This window comes from Microtus pennsylvanicus, chromosome 6 (assembly GCF_037038515.1).
Source record: "Microtus pennsylvanicus isolate mMicPen1 chromosome 6, mMicPen1.hap1, whole genome shotgun sequence".
NCBI classification, from domain to species: domain Eukaryota; kingdom Metazoa; phylum Chordata; class Mammalia; order Rodentia; family Cricetidae; genus Microtus; species Microtus pennsylvanicus.
Window position 1 is genome coordinate 124,427,128 of NC_134584.1, and position 12,615 is coordinate 124,439,742.

The following is a 12,615-nucleotide window of genomic DNA, read 5'->3' on the forward strand; positions in this document are numbered from 1 at the left end:
AGGGTACCACTCTAGCTTCTCACCTACCTCTTGACGCCTAGGTCCAAGAATCCAGCCCGCCACAATGGCCGATGATTCCCAGGACATACAGATGACCCTTCTAGATACTGTACTTCCCCAGGGTTGTAATGGAGACCTCAGAAGGCCATCCTGCTGTCTGCCAGCTCTGGCATGAGAGGGATTGTAATGAGTGCGGCCTGTCACCACGCTGCTCTGCTCTGAGGGTCGCTCTGTGGAAGCAAAGCCGTGTGCACAGTGTCTCTCTGCAGTGTGCAGTGGAGGACTAACCTCTCTGCAAGGCTTCAGATGTTCCTGTTCTAAACCAGTTAACATATTTTAAAAATAAAGAGTGTAGCACCCAGGCTGGCCTTGAGCTTATGACAATAAATCTCCCAAGTATTCTTTCCAAGATTACAAGGCATGAACCAAGGACCATTGGATTTAGCAGAAATGTCTTTAGAGAGGAGACTCTATTTTAATAAGGTCACAGTTCTGTCCGTTCAGTTTAATGTAAGCAAGCAGCCACCAGGAAACTGGCTGACCACTAGGGGGCAGTGCTGAGCCGGAGACCCTGTTGATCTTTGCTGCTGGATGGTCACGCACAGTGGCTTTTGTGTCTGGGTGAGCCACCCTGAATAAAGATCTAGGTTGCTGAGCCCACATGCCGTGGCTATCCCTGCTGCCATGACCACCATGCTCACGGATGCAGGGTGTAACAACAGGGCAGCTGGAGAAAGAGGCTGGCTGCTAACTTCAGAGCATGCTGTCATCTGCTTGAGGTCACCCGTAAACGGAGACTGCTCGTTCATTTCCCACTGACTTTTGGGCAAAGAACTGCCCCTGCCTCGAATACTGACAAAATGTACGGTGTCTGACTGGACAAGCCGCTACAAGCAAAAAGACTGCCAAACCTTGCCGAGACAGGGTAAGACAGTTTTTCAAATTTTCCTGCCTCTGAAAACGGTCAGTCAGATACTCTAGGCCTCAGCCAGAGTTGGTTGCCCCAGCATTGCAAATGAGACTTTAGGTGATGGTCCAGGTAGCCGGTTGCCTCTGTCATTTCTTGCACCTTTTGGAAGTTGCTTGATTACACTTCCTGTTTACTCAAGTAATACTATTTCCCTTCTCAGGTCTTTGATGGGGTTGAAGTCATAGTTACTTTCCTCTCATGACTTTGCCAAGCCATTTTAAATAAAAGACTTAGACTCCTTAGGATAGGATAGCTATTGAAACATTTAGCCTATCTTTCTTGTTTGATGTTGTTCACGCTGATCGTAATTCTAATTTTTTTTTTGAATTTTCGAGACAGGATTTCTCTGTAGCTTTTTTTGGTTCCTGTCCTGGAACTAGCTCTTGTAGACCAGGCTGGCCTTGAACTCACAGAGATCCGCCTGCCTCTGCCTCCCGAGTCCTGGGATTAAAGGCGTGCGCCACCACCGCCTGGCGTAATTCTAATTTTTATGTATGTTTTTGCCTCTTCTTTTCCCTGGGCAATACTTGATATTTGTTTTTTATTGTATATAGCTTTGTATTAGGCTTAGAACTCTCTTATTTAGACAAAAAGGGGAGGTGCTGCGGGAACTCCTTCAGCCAATAGCCTTTAATAATAGCATGGTCTCATGTACTATAAGGGCAGACAAAAAGCATGCTCGCCCCCCTTGGCTGCTGGATTTGGCTCCAGTTCCCAGCGCACGCAGAGGACTGTGCATCACCACCCTTACTGAGAGTTTATTCCCAAATAAATAAACCTTTGTTATACTCCATTCCAGGCTATTGTGGAACTCTTTTGTACACCAACAGTCTCCTCCTGCTAAGCACTTACAGAAGACAAAACTACCTTCACTTTTATGTGTGTGCATGTGTGAGTATGTGTGTATACAGGTACTCACAAACGAGGTGGCATTTTAATTAAAATATGATTCTGATATTTTATGTTTTTAAAAATGTTTTACTTTCATTTTGTGTAATTGTATATCTGTCTGTCTGTCCATCTGTCTGTCCGTCAGTGTCTGGGGGGGGGGCGTGATAGCCAGAAGAGGGCATCTGATCCGTCCTCTGGAGCTGGGTTGGCAGGTGGTTGTGAGTGCTCAGTACAGAGCCAATGGAACCAAACTCTGGTCCTCTGCAAGAACAGCATATGCTCTAAGCCGCCGGGCCGGCCGTCTTTCCAGCCCCGCTTTCAGACAGTTGATGTCGTGTATTGGGAGTTCCTAGCTATCCGTGGGTGCGGGTCAGATATACCTGGGAATGCTCTCAGGGGAGGAAAGGGTTAATTCTAGCTTCCAACTCCAGAACACAGCCCATCACTGAGGGGAGTCAAGGCAGGGACTTGAAGGCAGGCCTGCCTGCTATCCCACACAGCATTAACCTCCAACCAAGAGCTTCCTTTACTGCCAAGGAGGCACAGCAGGATCCGCGGAGGATGCTGTCTGCCAGCTGGCTCATCGCGGGGCTTCTGTTCCGCTGGCTTTCTCGCACAGTTCATGAGTACCTTCCTTCATGGTCTGCAGTGGGCTGGGCCTTCCTCACTTGCTGTCAAGGCATTTCTTACAGACGTGCTGTAGGCCACTCTGATTTAGGCAGTCACCGACTAAGGCTCTCTTCTCACGTGACCCCAGGCAGTGTCACCCTGACGTTAAAGCTGAGTAGGACACTCACTCAGTGCCCTTTTCAACCCTGTCACCCACTGCAGTAAATCCAGACTCTGTTAATGTCTCGGAAGGCCCCTGGTGACAGGCAGCGTAGCCCGCACCAGCGTCTTGTCCCTCTTCTAGCTGTCACAGGTCCCTCCCTTGCTGCAGGAACTCTCCCGTGCTTCTTCCACAGCGTCCCACTCCTGCCTCAGGCTTCACCCACACCTAGGGCTCCAGGCCTTTGGCTTCGGGCTGACTACTTCACGGAGTTCGGTTTTGTAGGTTTATTTTTGCCTCCGGGTCCAGAGGCGAGGTCATGAAGGGCCTGGCTCCTGACTGGCACTTCCTGTACCCGCTGTCCTGTAGCAGGTGCTTTGCTGAATGAGCCAAAGGCAAGCGATGGAGGAGGTGAGCCAGCAGCTTTGAGCTTGGCAAGGGCCAAGGCCTGTGCGTTCGGGCCAGCCCAGCGCTGCCAGAGATTTTCAGCAATGGAGTCACAAGTCATTTTTGAACAGCTGCTTCCCCGACCCCCGTCATCTGTCACTTGGAGTAGGAAGGAGTCTCTGCCTTCTCCTTTATCCTTTCTCACACTCCCAGTGTCAGGGAAAGCGCCCAGTCCTTCCGTCCCAGGACACCCTGCCCCATCGCACTTCCCCCTCTTGGTTTCGCGCAAGTGAAAAGCAAAACTTTCTGAGCCCTGCTGTCTGGGAGCAGCGAGGGGCGGCGCGCGCGTGCGGGCGTGCAAGGGGCCGAGGCTGGAGAGGAAGCGGCGGTCCTGGCAAGGAGGAAGGAGCCTCCCCACCGGCTCGGCCCCCTGCCCATTTGCCACCGCCTCCCGCTGCCGCTAGCGACGCAGTCACGGGCGCAGCAGGCGGCACGATGCAGGGCGGGGGTCCCTGGGGCGCTTCTGTACCCGGCCGGAGCCACGGCGGCACAGGTAGGGCCCGGGAGACACGAAGGGGGGAACGCGGCCTGCCGAAATTCGGGCGTGGCTCGAGTTACAACTCTGGTCCTTCGCGCCCTGATGCAGGGGAGGGAAATCGAGGCAAGGAATGGGCTTTGGGCGGTCCGTCTCCAGGGGCCACTGCAGTTTGCGTTCTAGCACGGCCTAGCGCTGTGACCCGTACGACCCAGAGCTCAGTCAACCGAGGGCGCGCGGTCGCTCCTGCCCCGCGCGTGTCGGAGTGGCCCGCCAGGCGTGGGCTGCGCCCGACTGTGGATCGGTCTTGGGACTCATTAGCCTTGGGTGACCGGCGCAGATCCTGCGGGGATACAGGGCGAGGTTGGGAGAAGTGTGGAGAACTGCAGCTCGCACCTCCCGGGGGCTGCTCGCCGCCCACTTCCGATTGTGGATTGTGACGCGCAGGGCAGCGCAGGCTGAACGGATCCACTCCATTTCCTCTATCAGTCTGGGCCACCTACCAAAACCCTGTGGTGACATCAAGTTAAGTGGGTGGCCGCTTTTCAGCAACGAAGAGACCTCAGCAACCCACTGTCAGAAAGCTGAGAAAAGGAGCGGGTGGCAGCACACGCCTTTAATACCAGCACTTGGGAGACTGAGACAAGAGGGTTGCCGAGATTTTCTAGGACAGCCTGGGCTACGTAATGAGACACTATCTCAAAACCAAAATCAGAACAGAACAAAAACCAAGCACAGAGCCCTGCTTGAGACTGGAGCTCTGCAGTTTGGGCGGGCAGTGCTGAGGGAGGTAGGCCAGGGACTTAGGTGCTTCTTTTAGCTCCTGGAGCCCTGGTTTCCTCATCTGTGAAAGGAACACTAACCTGCTGCCTCCCAGTCTCCATAACCAGGTTGTGTGAATACATTTTTGCAAATGGGAGTTGAAAAACATGGAATTGGCGGTGGGGCGTGGGGGTAAAAGCCTCCTGCATGCCTCGTCCTAGACTCATGACTCAGTTTCCCAATCTGTAACTTGGAACTAATTTCCCTACCTACTCAGTAGGGTTGTTAAAGGGTAAAGACACGGAGCCTTTGCCCCAGTGTCTGAGATACACAGCAAGCTCTCAAAAGTCTCTTAGTTGCCTAGGCTAGCCTTAAGTTCACTGCGAACCCCAGGCTGGCCTCCAACTTGGTATTCTCCCGCCTTGGCCTCCCAAGTGCTGTGATTACAGGCGTGTTCCATTACACACTGGGGCTTAATCATTGTTTTGACCGTGTAAGACCTAAACTAGCAGGGGCGATAAAGGATGCCCTTGTGAAGTGGTTAGCATCTGAGAACAGGGTATTTTAAAAGATGTTTGGCGTGGAGACTGCTAAGGTTCAGCCAGGACTCTGCCCACAGCAGAAGAGCCCGGGACAAAAGCCTGCTTTCTGAGCTGCCACTCCAATCCTCAATTTTCTCTTTTGTTTACAAAAGAAAAAAAAAAGAAAAAAGAAAACACTTGGGTTGCCTTTTGCACCCAGAGTGTTGCCTTAGGGTCTACGAAGCAGAGCGTCTGGAATCTGTGCACATGCCAGGCACCGCGTTTACAGGGACTGCATGGGCCAGGCACTTGCTCCTGCCCTTGGATGGAGTCCTCTCCGAACCTGTGTGGGGCTGGTGCTGCAGTCCTCATGGTCCTTTCCACACAGCAGAGTCTGTGGCTGTCCTGCCCGTTGCCCAGGTTGGTAAACAGGGACGGAGTGTCAGAACCCAGGTGCGGGTGTCTCTAGTCACTGGATGAAGGGGAGGCATCAGGTAGAAGTGAGGTTCAGAGCTTACCTATGTCAGGTCAGAGGTAATAATGTGTCATCTCTCTACTTTTATCTTTATATCTATCTTTATCATCGATCTGTGTGTCTGTGAGTCTATCTACCTATCATCTGTCTGTTCACCCACCCACCCACCTACCTACCTACCTACCTACTTACCTACCTACCTACCTACCTATGTGCCTTACTAGGGATTAAACTCAGGGCTTTTTTCATGCTAGGCAAGCACTCTGCATTCAATCATACCTCTAGCCTACATCTTTCATAATTGTAGGTCCTAAAAAAGGGTAAATCGCAGAAAGACCTTTGAAATACACCGATTCTGTTTGTATTTTATAAGGTCCTATTTCATGGTGCCTTTTTGCAGAAGAACTACAAATTACGAAAATTTCTCAAATAAAAAGGCATTTTAAACTTTGAAAGACTGTATAGCGAGATCCTAGCTCAAATCTCAAAGTGAGATTTAGTAAATGCTTTATTTTTAACATTTGAACTTGCGAGGCAGGAGGGTGGCCCGTGAGGTGGACATGGCTGCAGAGAGCTCGAGGCTACCTGAGATGAGATGACGGGTTTTGGAGAGGAGAGCCGAGGCTGGGGCTCTGCTTTGAAATGAATTCCCAGTTCCTCCATTTCCGAAATGAAGTAGTTCTTGTTGATTTTGCTTTTTGTAGGAAGCACGGAAGTTGGCACACTGGTAAAGCCCACCTCACATTAAGACCATAGAGTCTCACCAGAGCAGACAGCCTGGGGCCTCAACCCCTGTTGTGTCTCTGCTGTGCACATCAGCTCACACCTATTTCAAAGACGGGGTGCTCAGTATTACTACTTTCATTAAATGAAGAAAGTGATACTTGCTCACTGCTCAAACATGAAGAATTTGGGTAGAAGAGCCAACTTTTAGTGCTCATTAAAATGTCTTTATTAGCCGGGCGGTAGTGGCCCACGTCTTTAATCCCAGCACTCGGGAGGCAAAGGCAGGTGGATCTCTGTGAATTCAAGGCCAGCCTGGTCTATGAAGCAAGTTTCAGGAGAGCCAGAGCAGTTACACAGAGAAACCCTTTCTCGAAAAAGAAAAGTCTTCATTAAAAATAACACAGATTAATTCTTTTTGTCTGTATGTGCATGCATGTGTGCATATGTCCAAGGAGGCTGGAAGAAGGTACCAGATCCCATGGAGCTGGGAGTTACAGGGTGTTGAAAGCCGCTTGATACGGGTGCTGGGAACTGAATTCAGGTCCTCTGGAAGATCAGCACATACTCTTAACTACTGAGCCATATCTCCAGTCCCTGAAGACATTTTTAGCATTTTGATTGCAGTGCCATTAGAGATTCAGTTGTGGAGGTCAGGATTTTATTGTGGTTTCAACTTTGACCTTTGGAGCAAAACGATAATGATAACATTGACATTAGATGATCTACAGACAACCAGGCGGTGGTAGCACACACCCTAATTCCAGCACTTGGGAGGCAGAAGGAGGTGAAAAGATGGCTCTCTGAGTTTAAGGTCAGCCTGGTCTATAGAGTACCTCTGGGACGGTCAGGGCTACACAGAGAATAAACAAACAAGCAAACAAAGGACTAACCATGTCAGTATCTGAGAGTAAGAGTTAGAACGGGTGATGTCTTAGTTAGAACCTCTAGACAAGAAGTAAGAATTAGACTTGTTCTTTTATAATGATAATTATAATGATAGCCATCATCATCATCTTCAACAACATTGATGGTATCTGCTTTGTTTTCATGCCACCCTGACTGTGTCCACACTATGCACACGCCTTGGGCAGCCACTCTGGCTTGGGTGTGGTCCTCTCATGGCACAGCAGGGCCACCTATGTTGGTCATTGTCCCTTAGCATCTTTCAGCTCTAGAGAGTCATGTGCTGTTCGGGACAGCCCCTCAAATGGCTTCTGGACAGCCTCTATGAGTTCTTTTGAATCCACATGCTGTAGCCATGCCGAATCCACTCTCTCCCAGAGTCAGGGCTCCCTCTTTGTGGGATGCAGCTTTTCACACTAAGCAGAAAAGGGGAGGGAAGAGGACTGGGGCTGCCAATGGATGAAATATTGGCATATGGTTTTGGGAGGTGGTCGGGGCTTACAGGAGTTTCCCTTCCTCTCCCTGCCCTCTCCTTTGGTGACTTGCCTTTGTCAGAGCTCAGGAAATGGATAGGGCTTCCCCCAGTCAGCAGGACCCCTGGTCACTGGGAGCAGTAAATGGAATTCTCCAGTTCACTGCTGGATGGAGTTTTGAGTTATTAATTTGGGACATAACTCACTTGGTAAAGTGCTCACCGTACTTGCAATACAGCCCTTGTTTGATTCCCCCAGGTGTGGGGGCTTATCCCTGCAATTCTCACACCTGGGAGGCAGAGACATGAAGATCCCAGGTGCTCGCTGGTCAGGCAACCTAGCTGAACCAGTGAGCTCCCTGTTCTGTGGGAGACTCTGTTTCTCAAAACAGGAGGTGGAGCGTGAAGTGAATGTCGCCTGTTGTCATCTGCTTGTCCCTGCACACACATGCGTGAACATTTGCATTCACATCTCTGCATACATCCTGATATCCCCGTTTAACAAGTACAACTGTGGATAAGCGTGTGTGTGTGTGTGTGTGTGTGTGTGTCCATCTTTGTATGTAAACCAAGTTGCTCTTGAATTCAAGATCTTCCTGACCCAGTCACCTGAGTGACTGTAACATACTGAGTGGTCTAGGTGTGCCCCACTGTACCCCACCTTAAGCACTGTGTATCTGGAGACCCGATTAGGGGAAAAGCAACAGCTCTACTGCATGCATTAAATGCATTAATGGGGGCTTGAGAGATGGCTCAGCAGTTAAGACACTGGTAGTTCTTCCAGAGGTCCTGAATTCGATTCCCAGCAACCACATGGTGGCTCACAGCCATCTATAGTGGGATCTGATGCCCTCTTCTGGCATAAAGGTGTACATGCAGATAGAGCACTCACACATACAATAAATACATACATCTTTAAATGCATTAATGAATAACTTTGAGTCACCAATAATGCATCAATATTGCATTAAGGAAAGAAAGAAAAGCACTTCCTCTTGGAGTCATTTAGCTGAGAGGGAAGCCAGATTTAAGTTCTTTACTTCATGTTTCCTGTAGCTTTGTCCTTTGTTTTATGAGTCTGGATCTGTGCCTGCCTGGAGGCTGTCTTGTGAATCTGTGTTGTGTGTCTGTCCCCCACCCCCACTTTTCTCGCAGGATGTCTGTCCCTAACAAAGGGCTTTGCTCTGTATCTTCTGAACAGCACAGAAAGCATCACATAGGGAGGGAACGGGGTGCTTTACAGAAATCTTTAACAGTTTTTACAAGGATTAAGTCACTGGCTCCAACTGGTTCCAACTGACCCAGACAACAAACAGTACTACAAGCATCGTTGCTTGTCAATCAATATCCATAAATGGATATTCGTTTTAGAAGATTGCTTTCAACTTCTGTATTTGCTGTTTCCAGCAAATGATACACAGGCATTACCCGGGTCATGGGCATGGAAGAATACACAACTTATGATTATAGCCATGCATTAGCTTAGGTTGAAAAAGTTGATGACATGGGAAAAGGCAAGTCAGGTTGACTTTAAATCGTTGCCCTCAAACAGGCCGAGTACATGGTAGTGACCTCAGGTGTATTACTAACTGTTGCTGTGGGGTCCAGCAAAAGTGCCAGACCCTTAGAATGTAAGAGATATTTCCATAATTTATATCACCACACCCTACATCGTCTATTCTGTGTCAAGTTCAAGTTCGTGTCCAAGCCACATAGCCTTGTTCTTATCCACCTGTCCAGCCGCAGCATCTGCCTACGGTGGAAATGCTCTTTCCTTAGGTGGGTTTGAACTCACGGAGATGCAGGTGAGAGTGTGCACTCCTGAAGGGAGGGGCTGCCATCTCTGGGGATTCCTCAGATGTCCAAACATCGAGGGCTGTGACAGTGGAGATCAGCGACCCTGGCTCCTTATTCTACAAAAGAGGAAAGTGGGCATTGGCATAGAGCGGGCATGGGCAAAGCTCGGTGGCAGAGCATTTACCCAGTGCACACGGAGTCTTAGGTCCTGTCAGCACTGCAAACAAGCTAACCAAGAAAGAAACCAGAAGGACTTTGACTTTTTTTTTTTTTTGTACAGGATCTCACTGTGCAGCTGGTTGCCCTGAACTTGCTTTGTACACAGGGCTGGCCTTGAACTCACAGAAGTCTGCTTGCTTTGCCTCTTAAGTGCTGAGATTAAAGGCATGTGCCACTCCTGGAGGGCAAGATGTAGGTTCCTTTTTGTTGTTAGTGTTGTTAGTTTTGTTTTCTGAGAGGGAGTTTCTCTGTGTATCCCTGGCTGTCCTGGAACTCACTCTGTAGACCAGGCTGGCTTCAAACTCACAGAGCTCCACCTGCCTCTGCCTCCTGAGTGCTGGGATCAATCAAAGTGGCAACAATGTCTAAAGGAGCTGTGGGTTGCCAAAGAGAAAAAGCACACTATTGTGATTTTACTGGGGGAAGTATGGGGACAGTGGGGCACAGGAAGGAGACAGAGCACCCCAAGCTAGCTCTTGAACTGCCAGCATCTAGCACCCCGTCCCATATCCCATCAAGGGATTATTTATCACAAAATATCAAAGTTCCTGAATCACAGAGAGTACAGAGGTCATGCTGAAGGCACATGCTACTCAACCACCATCCAAGTCCTTGGATGTTCAGTTTTGCAGCCTAAAGCCCTGCTGGGCCTGACACTGTGCCTTTTAGTGTATAAACCGACGGACATGACTGCCCAATGGTGTGGTTAAGGGGAAGGTTTCTATTGTAGATACGTGATAAGAATATTTTCTAACCGAGCCTCTCTGCCAGTGCAAAGAACTCCAGTCAAACCAGATTAGACCGAATCAAAATTGCCCACATTTAATGAATGCTGCTCTCTCAGGTGGCCGGGAGCATGGTTGGGGGAGACAGAGGGAGAGCACATGCAAAAACCATGTGTTACTTCTCTGGGTGGCCGCCTAAATACCCTGTGGGAGTGGTCCTGACTTTCTCCCAGGGAGGGGTCAGCACTTGCAGACTGGGAGTTAGAATCCAGACCAATGCAACTCCCAGGCCAGGGGCTGGGGTGACGCTCCCAACTTAATATTACATTCCAGATTCTTTGTATACAGGGGTGTTAGAGGGCTGGGGTCTCAATTTTGACCAAACAGCTAGTGGCATGCCATCTCGGCTTTTCAAGTCACCATTGCAGGTGCTGATGGCGCAGGTTGCCGTGGGGATAGGTGGTCACACATACCTGCACAATCTGTGAGGTACAGTCTGTGCTGGCCGCATGAAAAACCTCCCAGAACGAGCAGGTCTTTGGAGTTTTCCTGTGTTTAACTTTGATTTGGACTTTGAATAACTTTCATCTCTATGCAATGGAGTCTGTATAAAAGCCCTCTACTAGGATATGGTGTTTGGTTTCTTCTTGTGACTCTGACAATTGGCTTCTTATGGCAGAACATTCTTGCAGGTACAACTTCATACCTACAGAGGGCGCCCTGACTCTAAAGACGGCCTATCAGCTTGTCAAGAATTTTTTTGAGTCTAGGCTATAAGATGAAAACAAGCACACTTTGAAGGTACTTAATAAAACCATCACTAAATGCTCCCAGCCCAGCCCGGGACGGAGCCGTCTGCCTTTGCCTTCCTGTAGAATTCTGCAGGCTCTATGCGTTTTTGGAACCGCTGCATGTGAACTGTTAACACTTCTGTCACATTGGTGACAGGACAGTCTACTTGGCCCATGCTCAGTGTGTTCCTTCCACATTGTCAAAGGCCCCTCAGTGCAGAGAAGGCCAGCTTGCTTCCTGGAACCCCACAGGGGCTGTAGTTAAAGGGCTTTTTGTCTCAGCCACAGAAAACCCACAGGAAATGCCAGCTTCAGAGCAGCTACGCAAGGTCATTGTCCCTCAGATCCAGTGCTTCCCCTCCCCAGAAGGCAGCAGCTAGCACACAAGCAACCAGACAGAACAGTGGCGTTTCAGGCGTCCAGGGGACTTTCTGTCCAAGTCCTCCTAGCAGTGAAAGAACCCTAGCTTGCTTGCGCTTCTAGGGATGGCCATGACCTTTGCACAAAGCCGGCTTCATAGTAGGCACTCAGTCAGACTACTAAGGAGGGATGTCTGGATTCCAAGTCTCCTCCAGCCCCATCACTCCCTTGCTGTGTGGGTGGGGATGAGCCATTTGATTCTCTTCCTCAGTCTTGTGCTGAGCGTGGCATGCTTGCTTCCTGGAATGGGGATGGCAGGAGACAATATATAGCAACGGTCACACAGGACAGGTGGCCTGCAGTGTGAGACTGTGCCCGTAAGGCCCCACATGATGGGGTAAGTGGTCCCAGCAGCTGGCTTTCTAATTCCTCAGCCCAGGGACACCCCCTCCTGAGGGGCAGCTTTTGGGGTTTGACCAGTGGTCCCTAAGTAGCAGCAGTGGTGTGTCAACACGGGGAAGGTGAGGTTGATAGTTCAGCTGGCCTAGCCTTCTGGAGGGTGTGCTTGGGGAGCCTTCTGGAGGGTGTGCTGGGGAGCCTTCTGCAGGGTGTGCTGGGGAGCCTTCTGGAGGGTGTGCTGGGGAGCCTCTTGCAGGGTGTGCTGGGGAACCTTCTGCAGGGTGTGCTTGGGGAGCCTTCTGGAGGGTGTGCTGGGGAGCCTTCTGCAGGGTGTGCTGGGGAGCCTTCTGGAGGGTGTGCTGGGGAGCCTCTTGCAGGGTGTGCTGGGGAACCTTCTGCAGGGTGTGCTTGGGGAGCCTTCTGGAGGGTGTGCTGGGGAGCCTTCTGCAGGGTGTGCTGGGGAGCCTTCCGGAGGGTGTGCTGGGGAGCCTTCCGGAGGGTGTGCTGGGGAGCCTTCTGCAGGGTGTGCTGGGGAGCCTTCTGCAGGGTGTGCTGGGGAGCCTTCTGCAGGGTGTGCTGGGGAGCCTTCTGCAGGGTGTGCTGGGGAGCCTTCCAGAGGGTGTGCTGGGGAGCCTTCCGGAGGGTGTGCTGGGGAGCTTGCTGTGGTCCCAGCTGGGTTATTACATGTGCACTTCTGCCATCTGACTGCCCGTCCCGGCTAGCTTCTGAGAGTCTCCAGGGCTCCACAGGCTGATTTAGGGATGGCTAATACTGGGTGGTGGCCTGGTGGCATCTAGAGTGACCGAAGAGAAGAGACAGCCTCTAGGCATCTTCTAGGTTCTGAAATTGTGGGAAGACTCACCCTACCTATGGGCTGGGGACCCAGATGGCTCAGATAGAATCGAGCTGAGCG

At 50.5% G+C, this 12,615-nt stretch overlaps 1 protein-coding gene across 6 annotated transcripts in view; it reads left to right on the forward strand.

Moving 5' to 3' along the window:
- Positions 1-3,429: 3,429 nt before the first annotated feature.
- The window catches only part of Disc1 (DISC1 scaffold protein), a 170,784-nt gene continuing 161,598 nt past the window's right edge, over positions 3,430-12,615 (forward strand). For all 6 annotated transcript variants that reach the window (XM_075977689.1, XM_075977684.1, XM_075977685.1 and 3 more), the window contains exon 1: positions 3,430-3,570. In XM_075977689.1, the coding sequence (XP_075833804.1) occupies positions 3,513-3,570 (58 nt within the window). In that variant the 5' untranslated portion in view covers positions 3,430-3,512. The remainder of the gene's footprint in view (positions 3,571-12,615) is intronic.